The following is a 17085-nucleotide window of genomic DNA, read 5'->3' as shown; positions in this document are numbered from 1 at the left end:
TTTTTATTTTTTATTATTTCATGTTTATATTTTTACAAAATGATTATATTCATAAAAATAGGTCCGTGAATACATGTATTAAACTTCACATTATAATGTTGGCTGTTTATGTCAAAATCAATTAGAAATTCCATACACTTCAAATTACAAATTGTTTGGGGAGGGGGGGGGGCAGTAATAATTAATTTGTACACCTTTCTCCTGACAACGGGCAGAGCGTACTGTTCGAAAAGTTGAGTCCCTCCGGTTCTTTTCAGAACCACACATACATGTACTCACAAAAGAGATTTATTCACATGGTGCTACCGCAAACTTATCTCGTCTTTGTTCACCTTTGCACTTCATATTATTGTTGATAATGAAAAACTGGCTTGATGACACACAAATAAAGAGTCCATTTTAACGGATTGGGTAATTTGCAGCTTATCAACTTTGAACAATATATTTCTCCAAATTATATACCTCTCCAAATTGTGAACGCACTATTACACGCACAAAAATAAGCTTTAAATATTAAAAAGCTGTATGAGATTGTCATATATGCAAAATCCTATTTTCAGAAACGCACTTATTTAAACTTAAAAATGAATCAGACTGCTGCAAACTTCTTTCTGACTCGATTGACCTAAAATATACAAATAAAAAAAATTAAGACGGCCTGACGTTTCGAACTGAACAAGTTCTGCTTCAGAGGCAAAATGACAGTGGTACAAGAAACATACATTTTAAACTTAGTTATAAAAAAAGATCCTTCAATGCATATTCAGCAAGCCAGCTATGATGAAACTAAGTGGAAAATACTAGTGATTTTTTTGTTTTGAAGTATGTACATCTTCATACAAATAAACTTCATAAGGCCAATACTACGACAATAAAAGCAGGCACATCAATAAAACAGTTTGGTATTCCAATATAGTCTGGCGCACAGCAAGATTAAACTTTTTTGGGAAAAACCACGGCAGATAAATGCACACAAGGCTATGGGGGACGTGGTAACCAAATCTGCATTCTGTACAATTCTTCGTGCAATCGCAAAGAGATGGAACTTTCGTTCGCAAAAAAGTTTTGACACACAAGACACCTAAAAACACTTCGCTGTCCAAAGTTTTTTGCAAAATTGTGTACTTCAGAACACGATGATTTCTTCAATTTTTCTGGTACCCGCTATGCTTTTGCACGCATGTGCACATGCGCAGTTGGAATACCGAACTGGCTTATTACCATAACCATTATACATGGGAAATTCCATTTAAAATTTTGGAGCCAGTTATAAGTTCCCTGCAACTGTGAAAAACAGTCCCAATCCCAAACATTGTACATGTGCTTTATACATTGCAGATGTCACTGAGCGGGTTCTTCAATATGTTAATTTCACAATGGGCTCCGTGCACAAGTACCCCTTCAACGGCCAGAAAAGGAGAGTTGGGGGAGACCCAGACTGGTTCCCGGTCCATCCACTGCGTATTTCTAATGATCCAAAGTTATTGGCGGCGGGGATTAGTCTGGGAGACCATCACAATTTCTGTTGGAATGTATTTGCGCGCCGACGACATCTGACGCTCATGCGAAGACATTGTGGCTAATAGCTTTTGCACATTCAGGAAGTCGTGCGTAGTTTGTGCACGAACCAGTACAGTACACGCACACGCTGTGTGTCCCGTCCACGGAGCTCTCAAAAGTGGTCAAAACGCGCCCTCTTTTGTTGGCGCACGGAGCCCATAGTGAACGCACAAAAGGTTTTAATACTCGTGCCTATCCAAGCGATAGACTGTTGCCTTCTAACTCCGCCTTTAATGCATAAAGTCTATGGAATGGCATTTTGGGCTGATCTGTTTTTGCTGAATAAAATAATTCTATGCTTTAGCGGTTTAATGAAATTGTCCCAAGTTAGTTTAAGCAAAAGCTCTTCAGATATCAATGATGACGTAGACATCGTGCTTGGGACTATCTTTGTGGACCTGCATGTTGGAGTAAGTGATTGCTTTGACTTCTGTCCCCTGCACAGAAAAATGGAATATTCCAATGACATACATGTAGTTTAAAAATGAGCAAACATTATTTAAACATTAACATTTTGAGTCCTATTGCAAGTATTGAAACCTTTTCTGTAAAAAATATTTTGAGCAAAGTACTCAAACTCTTATCCTTTCAAATATCCAAGTACGTGGACCACACTTTCTGATTTCTCATGCCTTATTCCCGCTGAACAAATTTGCTACATTTAGTATACATGTACTTTTGTACATCTGGAGTTTTTGACAAGAGATGGTAAACTTTAGCAAGATATAGAAAATGTTTTTTTTGACAAAATACAGGGGCGTTAGCTTGGCGTAGCGGTTCTTTCCTCGCCTTCCACCGCTGTGACCCGGGTTCGAATCCCGCCTGGGCCATGTGGATTGGGTTTTCAGTCCCTGCCTGATTCCGTGGGTTTTCCCCTGAATATTCTTCTGGGGTTTTCCTCCAACCTCTAAAACTGTAAATTCTTCTCATTGTCTTCTCTCCACAGGTTTCTTCAGGCTTGCGAGCTACAGTGCCTAGGGCATTTTTGAGGAATCCTTGGTTTCATTACCAGAACTAATAAATGATAATAATATTAATAATAGTGCAAGACACATACCTGTGGGTGTTTTGTAAGGTCGAATGTTTCCCCATGTCTGTAGTGAAAATAATTAGGAAAATTGATTCAAAATTGCTTCAAATTTTAATGGGCATTTGTTTCTTCATATATACATGTAGGCCCTAGTACCTTATAAAGTCATATAGGATCATTTGCATTTGCCCAAAAACTGACCAAGCAAATTGTTTATAAGCAAAAAGCTTAGCAGCATTAAGAAAAAAAGCTTATTTGGATTAAAAATTGTAATGGTACTAAACACCCTTTTCTTGAAAAGTATAATATCCACTGAGCTGAAACTTCAACAAGTTAGGTTTTGAACATTCTTTTTTGGATTTTGAGCGGTGTAAGCGTTGGAAATGAACAAAATGAAAGAACAGCAAATGATCACATATGCCTTACAACCAGACCATAAAAATGCATACAACGCTTAACGCGGATGTGTACACAGCATGTTTAGCACTAGTCTAGTAGTAGTATATTTGCAAAACTACCATAATATAATCTCAAAAGAATAAAATACTCAGACCCAGACATGCATTTTACACTCAGTTCAACATGCTCAATGCTGTCCTAGTTTGCATGTCTCAGTGAACACGGAATATGCATGGTGCTCTAAAAATAGACCACTGTTCAAACACAGTCCTTAACCAAATAGCACTGTACTACATTGTATCACATTGTGTTTATTCACTGTGGATCCATAAAACCATAATAGAGTGGAGGTTTTGGACACAGGGAGTATATAGGCAGGGTGGCTTGGGGCAGTGACAGTGACTAAAATTTTGATCCAATATTTAGGCCTATTTTGACTGTGCTTGTGAAATGTTTTTCAGTGTGCATTCAATTTTTACTCTGCCACTAAATATAAAAATAAACACTATAGCAGTAGTTAATATTTCTGGAAAATTAACTTCAAAATGGTTCACTTCCATAAATTTTCTTTTGAGAAAAAAAAAATGCTCTGCATCCTTTGTATTAAACACTGAATTTTCTGTGCTGTTAAAAACTACAACTACTTTTTAATCCATTTTCTTTGTTTCTCCAAAAATTTAAAACACAATGATTTAAAAGCAATGTTTAACGCAAACCATTTTTTATTTCAAAAAAAGAAGAAAGAAAATTGATGCAAAATAAACTTACCCTGTGGCCTTGATTTTAAAATTTTCTAAATCGAACTCATCAATGGTTATTTCCTGAAAAGTCAAGAACAAGAAATAACATTTACATATGTGTGTGCAAATTATGTATTAAATGTTCCTTCAATTTCAATAAGTTTTTGAAACTTCGCAGAACAAACATGAAAATGCTACCTCCATTAAGTTAGATTATTGTGACAGACCCAGAAAAAAAAGCTCACAATAATGGCCAACTGGAATTAATAACAAAACTACTTTTACAAGGAACATGGTCATAGTATTAATAAAAGTGTCAATTAACCCCCACCCTTTATTTCTTTGAATCTCCGCCCTTCCCCTCTTTGAAACTAACCTTGACTCAAGCTGTAAACTTACCCTAGGAATAAAGAACGGGTCTGCTGAAAATACAAACAGGAATTCGTCTAGGAAGTGGTAGAGTAACGACAGCATGTCATCTCCTGTAAAAAAAAAAAGACAAAACAAAATATGGATATTTGTCTTTTGTTTTAAGACAATTTAAAATCGGATGAAAAAAGATGAGATGAGCCTATTTAAGCGGTCCCAGAGTACACACAATTTTATTCAGGGCTAAAATTTAACATGATGGCCCTTTTTCAAAGCTCGGCACCATTTCTGGTTTGGCTTTAACACAGGCACGATGCTAATGGCTCATCATATGTGGGGAAAAAAGAAGAAGAAATTTAGGTGTGATACCCTTCCTGTGTGTACGTTAAAGGAATGGGATTCTAGTTTTGGTCAGGAAACCAGACCAAATTACTCCGTGTAGCTAGGTTTGCATCGAGTGCGTGCTCAACGTTCGCGACGTCGAAAAACTGATGGCGGCGAGTAAAAACTCGGATTTTCCACCCAAAAAGTGTCCCATGATCGAAATGTCAATGGTTCCAAAACATTTAAGAGTTATGGATCAACCAGGGCAACTTTCTGGGTGGATCTGTGTTCCAGAAATTGGAATTCCAAACAAATATATTTAGTCTATCAAATAACAATGCTAGAAGGCTAACAAGAGGTGCCTTCTAATTCTAGAAGTAGGATTTGGTCCCAATAAAAACGAAACAGACGGGAAAGACAACAGTGCAATCAAACAATTGATAGAAATCCTAGTGGCTATACATGTACCTTCAGCTTCGATGGTTTCTGTCTTCAGTTTCTCCACTTTACTGATTTCAGTCATGTAGGCAAACATGGCCATTGCAACCTGTTCAAAGGATTCCTTTAACGTGTCTCCCCCTGAAGGTACCCAAAGTCAAGGTCTATCAAAGCCAAAATTTATCATCCAATAAACCACAAGGGGGAACTGACTCTAGCTACAAATTGGGAGACTGTCAATGTTGTGCGCTTTCTTGCAATTTGTGCAATCTTAAGAATGAGCGCGCACTCTTAAAAATGAGCGCGCATTCTTAAGAATAAGCACGCACTCTGAAGAATGAGCGCTCATTCTTAAGATTGCATGGGAATATTACTTGCACAATTTATGAATTTTGCCCAATCTTAACAAACACTGCACGACATTATTATGTTAAATTAAACTTTTAGAGGTTTAAAGGGGAAATAATCATATGATGAGACAAGAAAGTGATCTATGCTTCTGTACCCGTTGAACTACGATAATTTGACTTCAATTAAAGCTGTTATTATTACTTTTTTTCTGTCCCCCCATGGGAAGTTTTGTAACGGAGAACTGGGAACTTGTCTAGGAAGTGCTTTGTTTAGTCTAGACAAGTTACAAGTCCCTCACCATACATGTACGCATGCTGAGTGATGAGCAACATGTTTTTGTTATCAGAATTCTTTCCACCAAACTATTATGTCTCTTATTATTTCCCCCAATACGCATAATACTTTCATCTCTACTTTACATTGTTATGTCTTTTACCTAGTGAATTTGCATTGCCACAGTATAGGCCTAATTATTTAAGTACGGCCCAAGAATTAATCAGTGAACGAGGATGCAGCTAGACTCGCCAAGCGCAGCCGGTTCTCGGCTTTGAAAAGATGGCTTCTCTTGTTGTGCATTCTTAAGAATGTGCGCTCAATCTGGAAGATTTTTTTTTTCGAAGATTGTGCAAGGATCCTGTTGCGCAATCATAAGAATGCGCATGCACATTCTTATGATTGCGCAAATGACAATAAAGCGCACAACATCAACACAGGGCTGGATGGCTTGATGGAAGAGTGCCAGAATTATATGAAGGAGGTTGTAGGTTGGTGCATCTGATCAAAACTTCATCTTTTGATGGCCAAGGTATTATCCGAATGACAATAATGGAAACAAAAGTTTGGGGAAAAAATGTTGCAACCTGACGCCACTTCAGTGGTCGTATACAAAGTCTATGGAGAGTCAAGAAAAGTTATTCCTAACAAAATTGGAAATGTCTCTCAGTCCGAGCTTCATGTCTTATCATCATTGAGATGATATATGAAGAAAAAAGTGGCGTCAGGTTGCAACATTTTTTCAAAAGTTTGTACCACCATCAAAAAGGTTCGTTGTAAAAAAATATAACATCCCAAAATGAGTTTTAAAAAGGATACATGAATGTAGTCTGCAAATGAAAAGAAACAAATCAAAAGATTGAAACAGGTATAAAAAGGAAACAAAATGTAACAAACTAGACCACTGACCTATCGCCGTTTGCGAGTTAGCCACGCCCCTTTAACACTAAGTTTTGTTTGCTTCAGATTTTGCGCGTTGAGCGTCCATTTGTATATCATGTAATTGGACAATATTTCACAAGCTGCGTTGACGCAATTCTAATGCGATTCTACCGCAATAGGTCAATTAAGTGAAACAAAACATTCATGAAAATAAATGGTCATATAAATACCAAATATTTAAAATTTAAGCTTTTACAAATGGCAGGGTCAGGGAGAAGCTGGAAAGGGAAAAAGATCAATAGCTTTAAATTTTGATCAAGACATTTAGGAAGTTTATCCAGTACAGAAGTTGAAAATAAAAGAGTTTATTTGTAGTACTCACTGTACATCTGCCGTGTGGTCCAAAACTGAATCAAATGAAACAAAAACAAGAAAATAAATTAAAATATTAAAAAAATATTTGTAACCTTCATGACCCTTATTGAATTGGAAAAAATGTTGCAACCTGACACCACTTTTTTCTTTATATATCATCTCAATGAAGGTCAGTCATTGCAAAAATAATGATAAGACATGAAGCTGGGACTGAGAAACATTTCCAATTAATTTTTCTTGACTCTCCATTGTTTTTGTACACAATCGCTGAAGTATAGCGTCAGGTTGAACCATGGAGGAATAAGAACACAACATTCTTTCCCTTGAATCTGCTGCATGCATGATAGTATTGATACACTCCTGAAATTTGAAAAGATAACACCAACTCACATTCGAACTTTGAACCTGGTGGAATGTCCTGCCACGGCGTGTAGGCCCCTTCGTCATCGTCGTAATCATTGCCATCATCGCCGCCGTCTGCGCCCGCCGCGCATTCAGCTCCGTCCGCTGCTCCTCGCTCCTGATTCTCCGGACTTGCAACATTGGGCTCTTGATCACCGCTTGCTCCCTTTTCTGACTGATCCGCCATTTGAAACTTTTGTCTCTGAAGCTGAATAACGTCTGCTTACTTCCGGTATCTTATGTATACAGGTTTAAGTCATAAAATTAGCTGAAAGTGTGTTTTTAACGGCAAACAATTGCACAAGTTCCGGAAATAGTGCCCGCCATGTAAACATGTGTGTGTTAGTCTGCTCCCGCAACCGTCCAACATACCTCCAGCACATGAAGAAGTCAACGAAACCAGAGTTCAGACTAGCAGATGACTATTTTGTGCGCAAAAATAAGTAGCGTGCTACTCAGCGGCTGTTTTATGTACAAATTTGTACTATTATTATTTTTTTAATCAAGCCCAGCTGTGGAAAGAGAACGGACCCGGAATTCGAGATGCTGCAATATGATGTACACAGACGACTTTTTTATGCTGTACAGCTTTACTCGTATTGCGAGGGTTTCAGCTGCGTTAAATAATAATGGAATACATCACGAGTGTTTAATGGACAGCAAACAGTCTGAAAGTGAAATGAAATCCGTTTCAGAAATTATAGATTTATTTATTAAATGGTTGTAAAAGTGGGCTATTTAAAAAAAAATTGCCACATTCATACATGTAGTTTCAATTCAACCTTTATTAAAAGTCATGCAGCAGAAATAAATCATGTTCTTGGTATCATTTTAATTTCCAGTATCTCTTTTTAATATCCCGAGTCTATAAATAGTCACATATATTACAATGGGGACGAAACTAAAAGCGAGATAATAAAAGCGGCCAAAATGATATAATTATATCAGCTAGAGAAAGCCTCATTAATAAAAAATGGCGCCAGCAAAATATCGGCTGTCTTTGTAATTATTGGTGCATTAATTTGTTGGCGCATATGCATGGATCCAGTGCTAAAATGTACGCTGCACATCATACGCAGTACATACAAAACCACTTTAACCCTCCTACCGTTTGAACAGTCACAGACAGTCAAAAGTTATATCCACTTCCCCTGCCATGCGTTTTGCAAAGGCTTCACCAACAGTCGGATCATATTTGAAGCAAGCACTCCGACTAGTCAAATTCAGTCAAACAGACAAAAGCACGCCAGTGGTGGGCACAGCTGTCGTATCAATCACCTACAGTCAAAGCATAGCTGTATCAAGTTCCATAAACAGTCACAGCCAGTCGATCCTGCTTTATGTAGACTGGGAGCACTCAACCGTTAACTTAAAAACGCTCCAACTTGACTGAATTTGACTGAAAGGACAACTTAGCACAGAATGTATGTTTGCCTAGAAGGGTTAATATAACTTCACTAAAGAAAAGATCCCCCCTTTAATGTCCTCCCCCAACCTTCAACTTTCTCTTCAGCTAGAACTTTGGATTTCCCAACCCTCAATGAGAATCCTGTTGAAAGCCTTCCTAACCCAGTGGCTACTCCATTGATGATGTCTTAGGAGTCCTTAATGATAACAGTTCCCACAGGACAATCGTCCATTATTTCAACGTTCCTCATCATTCCTGATGGCTCCAGGATGAACACCGCCCCCTGTTGGAGGTCAATGGTTTCCGTGACGATGCTCTCGTCGACCTCCAAATTCTGCCTGTCGTCATAAACCTCTGTGCTCTCGCTCCCAGTAATGTCAACCTCCATGTTGGAGTCATTCATGCGATCTTCGCTTATCTGCACTTGTTCTTCGAGACGTTGTCTCTTGGCTGGTTTTAAGTCTTGATCGAGTCGTACGCTCACTTTCATTACGTGAAGAGGTACCTCCTCATCTGTCTGATCATGACAGACAGGGTCGCGCAGCTCTCCCCTGGGTAGGGTTTGCCTCAGGGTGGTCAGTACTGCCTCCATTTGTGTTCGCGCCTGGGCTAGTGTCTCCGTGTCCGTCACCGTGTGCGTCAGGTCTAAGAGTTCTCTCGCCACGGCTCGACAGCGAGCTGCCTCATCTGGAGAAGGGTCGTCTGAAGTTGGGGTGGAGTTTACGGAAGGGTTAGTGGATTCTGTTGGGGTTTGATGGGCTTCCATTGCAGCAAGGATGGCTGTGAAGATAACAAGCAAATACTTTGATCAACAATGACAATCAATCTCCGGTTTTAGTCACATGAACGAGAATATTTCTATTCCCCCTGAATGGGATGCTATACCATCGCACGTTCCTCGCCTAATAATGCCGGTACCCTTTTATACTCCTGGGTGGAGAGAGGCAAGTGTGGCTGAAGCGGCTTGCCTATGGATGCAAAATATGACCAACAGCTGGATTCGAACTCCTGACCCTCTGATCACGAGTCACGAACCCTAACCACTTGGCCACACTCCCCCGATGTGCCAAAATCTAAGATAAAAATATCTCACCTGCCAAGTTCGAAGTTGCCTCAACCTCGGCTGGAATCCCTGAGACAGCGGCAGTACACTCATCGTCCTCTTCATCAATCCCAAGTGTTTGTCCTTCACCTGTGGCCACACCCACAGCCTCGCCCGTAGCCCCGCCCACAGCCCCGCCCACTGCCCCGCCCACCTCCCCACAATCATCTACAGTCAAAAAAGGGCTGCGCAGGTAGGCGGACGGCAGCCGCTCCCACAGTACGTCATCGCCGTCAACGATACACGCCAACAGATGCACGCACGGGAAACCGGTTCCCGCGAGATCCTCGCAGGTGCATGACGGGACGCCCAGGTCCACAAATTCCTCGCCGCGGTCGGGATCTCCGGCGGGAACACGGAAGACACTCTGGTCAAGTTGGGTGATTGATATTTTCTCGATCTGTTTAGCAAGAGGCAGCCGTTGTTGGCAGTGGTCTATGAACGGTTGAGGCCGGTTGTGGAAAAGAGGTAGCACGCTGGAGTCTTTAGCTTTTCTCCATGCATTGTTAGCATCAAAATATCTGGATAATAAAGTATAAATTGATATTAAAATGTAGTCCAATACATACTAGAAAAGTTCACATTAGATATCAAGGCATTTGGATCATTCTATCAATTTAGGGTCCAAAGAGTGACATTTTTCCCGTCCCTAGGTAACCTTGGTACTTTGTAACATGCAATTCAAGTATCATTAAGAATGACTTCAAATGATATTTCATTTGTTGGATAGGTCGTCTGCTGTTCATAATCATTCTTGGAGGATGACTGCATTAAGGAGTGCATCAGAATTATATAATCAAGGACGTCAGATGTAACAGGGACAGAGAAAAAAGTGGACCCAAATTTAATGAATGACCCATTTTCGAAAGACTTCCTCTTCACCTTGTTTCCATTTTGGGAAGAACTATGCCGACGATTAGATCTAGCATGCCGTGCAGCGTTCTGTGACGGTTGCTGGCAATGAAGGGGTACCCTAGGGCCGCCTGTTGCGACTCCAGGCCATTGTTGATGATCAGAGGCAGTAACTGCTGAGGCTGGCGGTAGACGTGGGCCCATCTCTGTCGCGGAGAGAAAACAATATTTGGTTGAATGAAGGAATTGACTGGAATAGGATTTCAACTAAAGACCGTACCAAGCATCATACCGACTAATGTTGTGAATCGGGTCGGGTTGACCAGGCTATTACCGACCCAAAAACATTACAGATATAAAGTGAATCCGAATCAAAACCGATCTGAACTCTCTAAAACCGACCCGACCCGACAAAAATTCAAGGAAAACAACCAGAACTGACCCGAAACCGAACTGACCCGGAAAAAAAAAAAAATTCTGGCTTGGGTAACCGTGTCCGCTTTTTGTGCCAGAACTTACCCGCATCACGTGAAATCATTGTCTCTCAGTAACTGAATCATTCAAACCAGATTCGAACCAGCCAACCGATCCCGTTAGCTTGGTGGTCGAGTGGTAAGATGTATGCACTAGAAAGCAGGAGGTCGTGGGTTCGAGTCCCACTGAGTATACAGTGTTTATACGTCGGTGAAGGGCAACACCTAGTTTGATTAACTGAATCATACTATACGGGACTCACAACGTGACCTACTGGTGGGCCTACATGTTATAGACCATGCGTGTTAGTCCGCAAACCGCATTTGATCGCACTGGGCTCAGTGACTCTGCAACAAATATTGCACCGTGTGAATTTCACGTTTTTTATTTGGTTTATTTCGGTTTTTTTTCCAAAATGGCTTAACCGACCTGACCTGAACCGAAATATCGCAACTGAAACCGACCCGACTGAAATGATGGACAAACCAACCCGACCTGACCCGAAGTCAGTTTCGGGTCGGGTCCGTTTCGGGTTGGGTGTACACAATATCAATACCGACGCTCGGTATACTTATTTCATAAAATACAGCATAAAAGTTGAAAACTCAAAAAGAAAAAAAAATGAATTTGTTGAAGAGCACCAACAATACATCTTCAAGTACCTGTATATTGGACATCCACTTCTCCCGAAACCACGCCCTCATCTGTTTCAGGGCGGGCTTGGTCCACGCCCCGCGGAGGACGTCCAACGCAGCCTGGTAGGCCTCGGGGGTACGCGCCGTCGCGACGCTGGTCATACTGGCTAACAATTCCTGCCAGCGTTTGGACGTCCGGTGTTTCGGGTTGATGAGAAAGCGTTGCCATGCTTGTTGGCGTCGGGTGTCGGTGATGTAAACTTGACAATCTGAAAGAAAGACGAACGGGCAAAAGTTACAGATGTTTAACCCTTTCACAACCACTTTACCACACACAAAATACTCTCAACACTGCTTTTCAACAAGCTGGCATGTTTTTATGCTTTTCAACAAGCTGGTATGTTTTTATGTTTTGCTCCCCATACATCAACCATGCTTTTATAACCATTATGCAATTGTGAGAAAACTGCTTCAGAAGTATCCATGCGAAATTTGAGGTATGGAGTGCCATTTGGTCATGTGGTGAAATGGCTTGTAGTAAACAAATGTATCAGACATGCAACTGGGAATTTAGGAAAAAGAAGGAAACTCCAAACCACACAAGACTTTGTAAAGTGTTTTTCAATTTGTAATGGCACTCATGAGAAGTAAAAAACAAGGAAATCAGCAGATCCGAGGAAAAGTTGCATGCCTGATGTATCTATGCAAAAAAATAAAACAGTCAAAACTAAAGTCTGTCACAAGCCAATTCGGCCAATCATGCCGGCGTTTATCTCCGGTTTCCTTGGCATGAAACAACTGCGAATATATCTACTCCCCCTGGATGTGATGCCAGTACATCGCAGGCTACTCCCCAGCTAATGCCGGTACCCATTTATACTCCTGGATGGAGAGAGGCAAGTGGGGGTAAAGTGACTTGCCCAAGGACACAACAAAAGACCAGCAGCTAGATTCGAACCCCTGACCCTCTGATCAAGAGTCACAAACCCTAACCACTAGGCCAAACTCTCCCATGCAAAGCACTTCTACAGCGTATGATTTTGGACCAAAATACATCTTTATATCCTACCAGGGAATAATCCCTCAATGGTTTGAATCTCAAGTTCCGAAGGTTCCACCATGAACTGCTGAGGACTCCAGCCCGGATTGGCTTCCCGAAGTAGCCCTAGCGCCTCCTGCAGACCCCCAACGGACTCCTTCGCCATGGCAACAACGGCCGCAACGTAAAACCCACAGTTGGTATTCACCAGGAGGAAATACAGCGGTATCGGATAGGCTGCCTCTTTGTGGGCGGAGTCTAGAAAGGTAAGGTGGGATCCGTAGCGTTCCAGCAACCTACGCTGATGTCGCGTCTGGTAGACGAAGAGGAGGCCCTCTGTTGACGAATCCGGGAGAAGTTCTGCGTCCGCATTCCCGTTCTGCGAAGAATGTACGTTAGTTCTCTGCTCACCCGTGTCTACGTCACTTTTGCGCTCAAAGTCTGAAACTCCGTTCTGTTGAACACCCTTGCGGGTGTCCAGTGTGTTCCGGAAAAATACGAATCCTTCTTCGTCCTGTTGTTCTACAAGCCACGCCCTAACCGACTCTTCAAGTTCGTCCGTTTTCAACTTGGACGAGTGTGAGTTCGTTGTGACTTTGAAGATTCGGTTCGTGATGTCCTTTTGGGTCGGAAAGAATCGGCGGTTCGAGTCCGGCGGGCACGGTGAATCTTTAAAGATCTCGTTCCGGACAAAGTCTTTGATGGAACTCTCGATCAGTGGGATGGATTTCATCCCGTTGCTGATGAGCTGCAGCATTTTCTCGTTGACTCGTTTGTCGATGGGTTGTTTGACACCCGCAGCCTGTGCAGAAAAACAAATTGAGTCCATTAAAGGTAGAGTAGATCATTTGTAGCAATCCAAAAAAAAAATTTTTGTTGAAAAGCTTACTTGCTTTCAAGATGGGGATGGCAATAAACTCCCTGTGAAATAAGTCTTTCTGGCATGCTGTCATTTTTAAGAAAACGATAAAAGAAGACCATTTCCAATGATGCCGCAAATGACGCATTTTTGGAAATTACCGTAAGTAGTTGGTTTGTAATTGGCGAATCTGTGAAAGGGTGCGTGCAAGCGTTGACGCGACGGACACGCGCGCGGGTTCGCTGACTCGTCGGGTCAGTGCGTGACATCGCGTAGCTGCAATTAGTTTGGGGTGGTACGAAGACTAATGTGTTTACATTGCAACTGATTACAGGAATTTGAAGTCTTACATATTCAACCACAAAAACATATAGGCCTTTGAGGAAAGCCTACTGATGACACTCATAAAAGTCTTAACAGCATTGTTACAGAACTTTTGTTTTAAAATTTACGAGGACGTTCTTACTTCTCCAAGGGGATGGTTCTTATGACTGCCGGTGTCAGGGAATTCAATATAGAAGCGAGACTCAGTGGTAACGGTGTGTTTCTCCTTCCATGTTGCTTTGATGTGCTTGGATAACTCCCGACGTCGGTGCTCGGTTATCTTGTTCTTGTCAAACTAAAATCAAAGACAGATTTTAAAAATTGTATTCATAGGAGACTGTGTGGGCTTTAAAAGGCATATTACTGGACCAAACAGGTAACTCCAAAATTGGCATTTAAAGAAGACTGAAGAAAGAGGTTGTGGTAAGTTTGGTTAGTTAAGAGAAAGTGGGACAGCAAGATTCAGTTGGGAATTCAGGACTGAGACAGGTCTTCACAAGGTATCACAAGTCATCACAAGTCATCACAAGTCATCACAAGTCATCACAAGTTACACAAGTCATCACAAGTCATTACAAGTCATCACAAGTCATCACAAGCCATTACAAGTCCTCACAAGTTATCACAAGTTACCATAAGGCCTCACAAGTTATCATAAGGCCTCACAAGTAATCATAAGGCCTCAAAAGTCATCATAAAGCCTTACAAGTCATCACAAGTCATCACAAGTTATCATAAGGCCTCACAAGTTATCATAAGGCCTAATTAGTTATCACAAGTCATCACAAGTCCTCACAAGTCACCAAACATCTTCACCAGTTATCACTAGTCATCACAAAGATCACAAGTTATCAACAGTCCTCACAAGTTATCACTACGTGGAAAGTCATCACAAGTCATTACAAGTCCTCACCAGTTATCACAAGTTATCATAAGGCCTCGCAAGTTCTCACATGTTATCATCATGCGTCACAAGTTATCGCAAGCCATCAAATGCTTGTGATTGACTTGTAATTTGACAAGTACAAGGGAAAAAGCTGAGGAGTGCAATTTTTTTCTGAGGAGTTTCCTTACACTAAAGTCTGGTAGCAGCATGACGTGTCGAATGAAGATGTGTGCCGGACAGCCCACTTTCTTGGAGGCTTGGACGCAAAGTCTCTGTTTGCCCTTTATCTGAAAAAATATAGTAACAGAGAAAAAATATGGCAAATCCTTAAAACAAGATGTGAAAAACTAAATTGATTTCACTTGGAACTTACCCATGAAAATATTAGCATGGTATACTTAAAAAAGGTCCCGGAAGGAGTTAGGAACTTTTTTGTCCAGTTTGTTGAAGATTTGAACCAACGAATATAACCTCCTCCTGAATCTTGTATTGAGCCAAAGTTTAAAAAGGCACCTTTTTGGAAGATTGGTAGTGGGGCTTTCCGTGATGGCAAGCCAGGCGTCTGTTGCCCATCATGATGTACGGCATGCCGTCCAGGCAGAGTTTAGGGGACAGATCGTTGCCGAAGCTCCCACCATCCAAATGGATGTGGTGGTGGTGCTTGATCTCATCTGAAGGAAATAATAAACACAGAAATTGAATTTCAAATCAATTTTGCAATAACTAAATTTGTAACATTCTGCAATGGACTATTCCGGCTTGGGCCACAGGCCCCGCCCACCTTTGGTTTGTGTGAGCTGCTGTGGTCACCTGACCAAAAGTCACAATCTAATTGGCCAATGGGCACTAATTGATTGACAGGTAGGAAGGGTCCATTCATAAGTCCATTCTCAAGTATAACTGACTCAATGGACCGATCCATTTTAAGCCCCACCCCATGGTGTTTTGGCCAATCACAGCCGTGATTAATGTCTGACATGCTTGCACAATAAAGTCCCGGTCCAATTGGTCAATGCGCAGTGTGATTGACAGGCAAGAAGGGTCCAATCTTAAGTCCATTCACTAGAAATTGACTCAATGGACTGATCCATTTTATTTTTAAGCCCCACCCCATGGTGTTTTGGCCAATCACAGCAGTGATTAATGTCCGACATGCTTGCACAAAAAAGTCCTGATCACTATAGTCAGATTACAAAGTCAAGTCACAAACAGGGAATGAACAATTGTCACATACAATTCATTTTGAATAGCTCATCATTTGAATAAGACTAGATGACTTTTTAATCGACTATTTTATCAAATTTGAGCAATCTGAGCATTCACCAAATGTTTTTCCGAAGTCTCGGTCTGGATTTCCCATCAAGAACTTTGAGGTTGTTTCAATCTCGTACTCTCGGACGAGTTCCTCCACTTTGTCGTAAGTTGAAACCCACGGCAACAGTGGATCCTTCGATCCTCCTTCCTCATTGGTCAACTGCTCAGCCAATGGCAGGGTCTCATTTTCGGAGAGGTCCGAGTCTTTGCGTTCCTTCAGAATCTCTTGGACGGCTCTGCGTTGTGTTTTGACCTCTTCTATGGAATCACTGTGGGAACGTTCATGATCTTTGACAACTTGGCGTTGAACATTGACATCAGACTTAGACATCGAAGGGTTTAGAATTTCCTCCATGATGCTCACGGCTTGCGAGACTTCTGCCGCGACGACGATTTGTGCATCTTCGATGTGGCAAAGCTCAAGAGACCTCTTGGGGTCGACATCAGAGTTGACACCAGGGTCACACTGAGCATGACCTTTGACCCCTACATTTCCACAGCTCTCCCCGAGACTTGACGCGGGGACGGCTTTGTTTACTCTGGCTCTGGTCTCCATTTATTGTATAACAATGACGTCCTACCAAAATGCAAAAACAACACAAGTCACAACAAATTTTTGAATGAGAAGTTTCCAGTGATGACAGTGGCCATCATTGACAATCAAGATAGAACAAATTACTGAAATTCTTAACCATAATATTCTTAACTTATGTCATGACCATGGCTAAAAATTCGAAATCATTTTGTTCAGGCCAATATAAATTTGCATGATGGAGCACAATATTTTGTCAACAAAGTTTGTGCAGACGACGTGTCGTCGCGTACGTAGGCCTGAAAAATTCTGCAATTGTCCAACCAAGGATCTCCCACAACTTCGATCAAAACCAAAGACCCTTGGTGGTCCTCTTACGATTACCTTCAAAGTGTCTAGCTCTTGACAAAAATGACTTCTCTTGCCTTTTGATTTCCCCAAATTTAGGACATTTTCTCGAAGCGAAGATCTTGCCGACCGGCGTTTCGTGTACACCATAGAGCTGTATTAGCGCCCT

The 17085-nt window shown here is 41.4% G+C and overlaps 2 protein-coding genes and 1 long non-coding RNA gene across 4 annotated transcripts; all 3 read right to left on the bottom strand.

Moving 5' to 3' along the window:
- Positions 1–12: 12 nt before the first annotated feature.
- On the bottom strand, positions 13–1093 carry LOC119724625. The gene is made up of 2 exons (XR_005270657.1): positions 333–1093; positions 13–194 (listed from the first exon to the last, which is right to left on the bottom strand). It is a non-coding gene; the product is annotated as an uncharacterized LOC119724625 (long non-coding RNA).
- A 92-nt stretch (positions 1094–1185) lies between these two features.
- LOC119724623 (protein archease-like) lies at positions 1186–7478 on the bottom strand. Its single transcript, XM_038195752.1, has 8 exons — positions 7132–7478; positions 6749–6773; positions 6304–6314; positions 4891–5001; positions 4129–4211; positions 3758–3810; positions 2618–2654; positions 1186–1997 (listed from the first exon to the last, which is right to left on the bottom strand). Exons 1-8 carry the CDS (start codon positions 7328–7330, stop codon positions 1908–1910), a joined length of 609 nt encoding a protein of 202 aa, XP_038051680.1. The 5' UTR covers positions 7331–7478; the 3' UTR covers positions 1186–1907.
- A 435-nt stretch (positions 7479–7913) lies between these two features.
- On the bottom strand, positions 7914–17074 carry LOC119724619. 2 transcript variants are annotated; one of them, XM_038195750.1, is made up of 10 exons: positions 16994–17074; positions 16046–16613; positions 15236–15393; positions 14911–15009; positions 13979–14131; positions 12684–13455; positions 11642–11883; positions 10536–10711; positions 9645–10174; positions 7914–9331 (listed from the first exon to the last, which is right to left on the bottom strand). In XM_038195750.1, the coding sequence occupies exons 2-10, from the start codon at positions 16590–16592 to the stop codon at positions 8739–8741; spliced, it is 3270 nt and encodes a 1089-aa protein (XP_038051678.1). In that variant the 5' UTR covers positions 16593–16613; positions 16994–17074; the 3' UTR covers positions 7914–8738. The 2 variants fall into 2 exon arrangements, with proteins under 2 accessions (XP_038051678.1, XP_038051677.1); XM_038195749.1 differs by having other exon boundaries at positions 16953–17058.
- Between the last annotated feature and the right edge of the window lie 11 nt (positions 17075–17085).

Source organism: Patiria miniata, unplaced genomic scaffold (assembly GCF_015706575.1).
Source record: "Patiria miniata isolate m_02_andy unplaced genomic scaffold, ASM1570657v1 HiC_scaffold_18, whole genome shotgun sequence".
Taxonomy (NCBI): domain Eukaryota; kingdom Metazoa; phylum Echinodermata; class Asteroidea; order Valvatida; family Asterinidae; genus Patiria; species Patiria miniata.
The sequence above is the reverse complement of the archived record's forward strand: the minus strand, read 5'-3'. Positions and strand labels throughout refer to the sequence as shown.

Bases quoted from the DNA above. Each gene is read 5' to 3' on its own strand.
- LOC119724623 (XM_038195752.1), bottom strand. From the start codon at position 7,330: ATGGCGGATCAGTCAGAAAAGGGAGCAAGCGGTGATCAAGAGCCCAAT. The intron at 6,774-7,131 runs GTGAGTTGGTGT...CATTTGATTCAG, and splicing joins ACCAGGTTCAAAGTTCGAAT to TTTTGGACCACACGGCAGAT. The intron at 4,212-4,890 runs GTACATGTATAG...TTTTTTTTACAG, and splicing joins AGAAACCATCGAAGCTGAAG to GAGATGACATGCTGTCGTTA.
- LOC119724619 (XM_038195750.1), bottom strand. From the start codon at position 16,592: ATGGAGACCAGAGCCAGAGTAAACAAAGCCGTCCCCGCGTCAAGTCTC. The intron at 11,884-12,683 runs GTAGGATATAAA...TCTTTCTTTCAG, and splicing joins CATTGAGGGATTATTCCCTG to ATTGTCAAGTTTACATCACC. The intron at 9,332-9,644 runs GTGAGATATTTT...TTATCTTCACAG, and splicing joins GGCAACTTCGAACTTGGCAG to CCATCCTTGCTGCAATGGAA.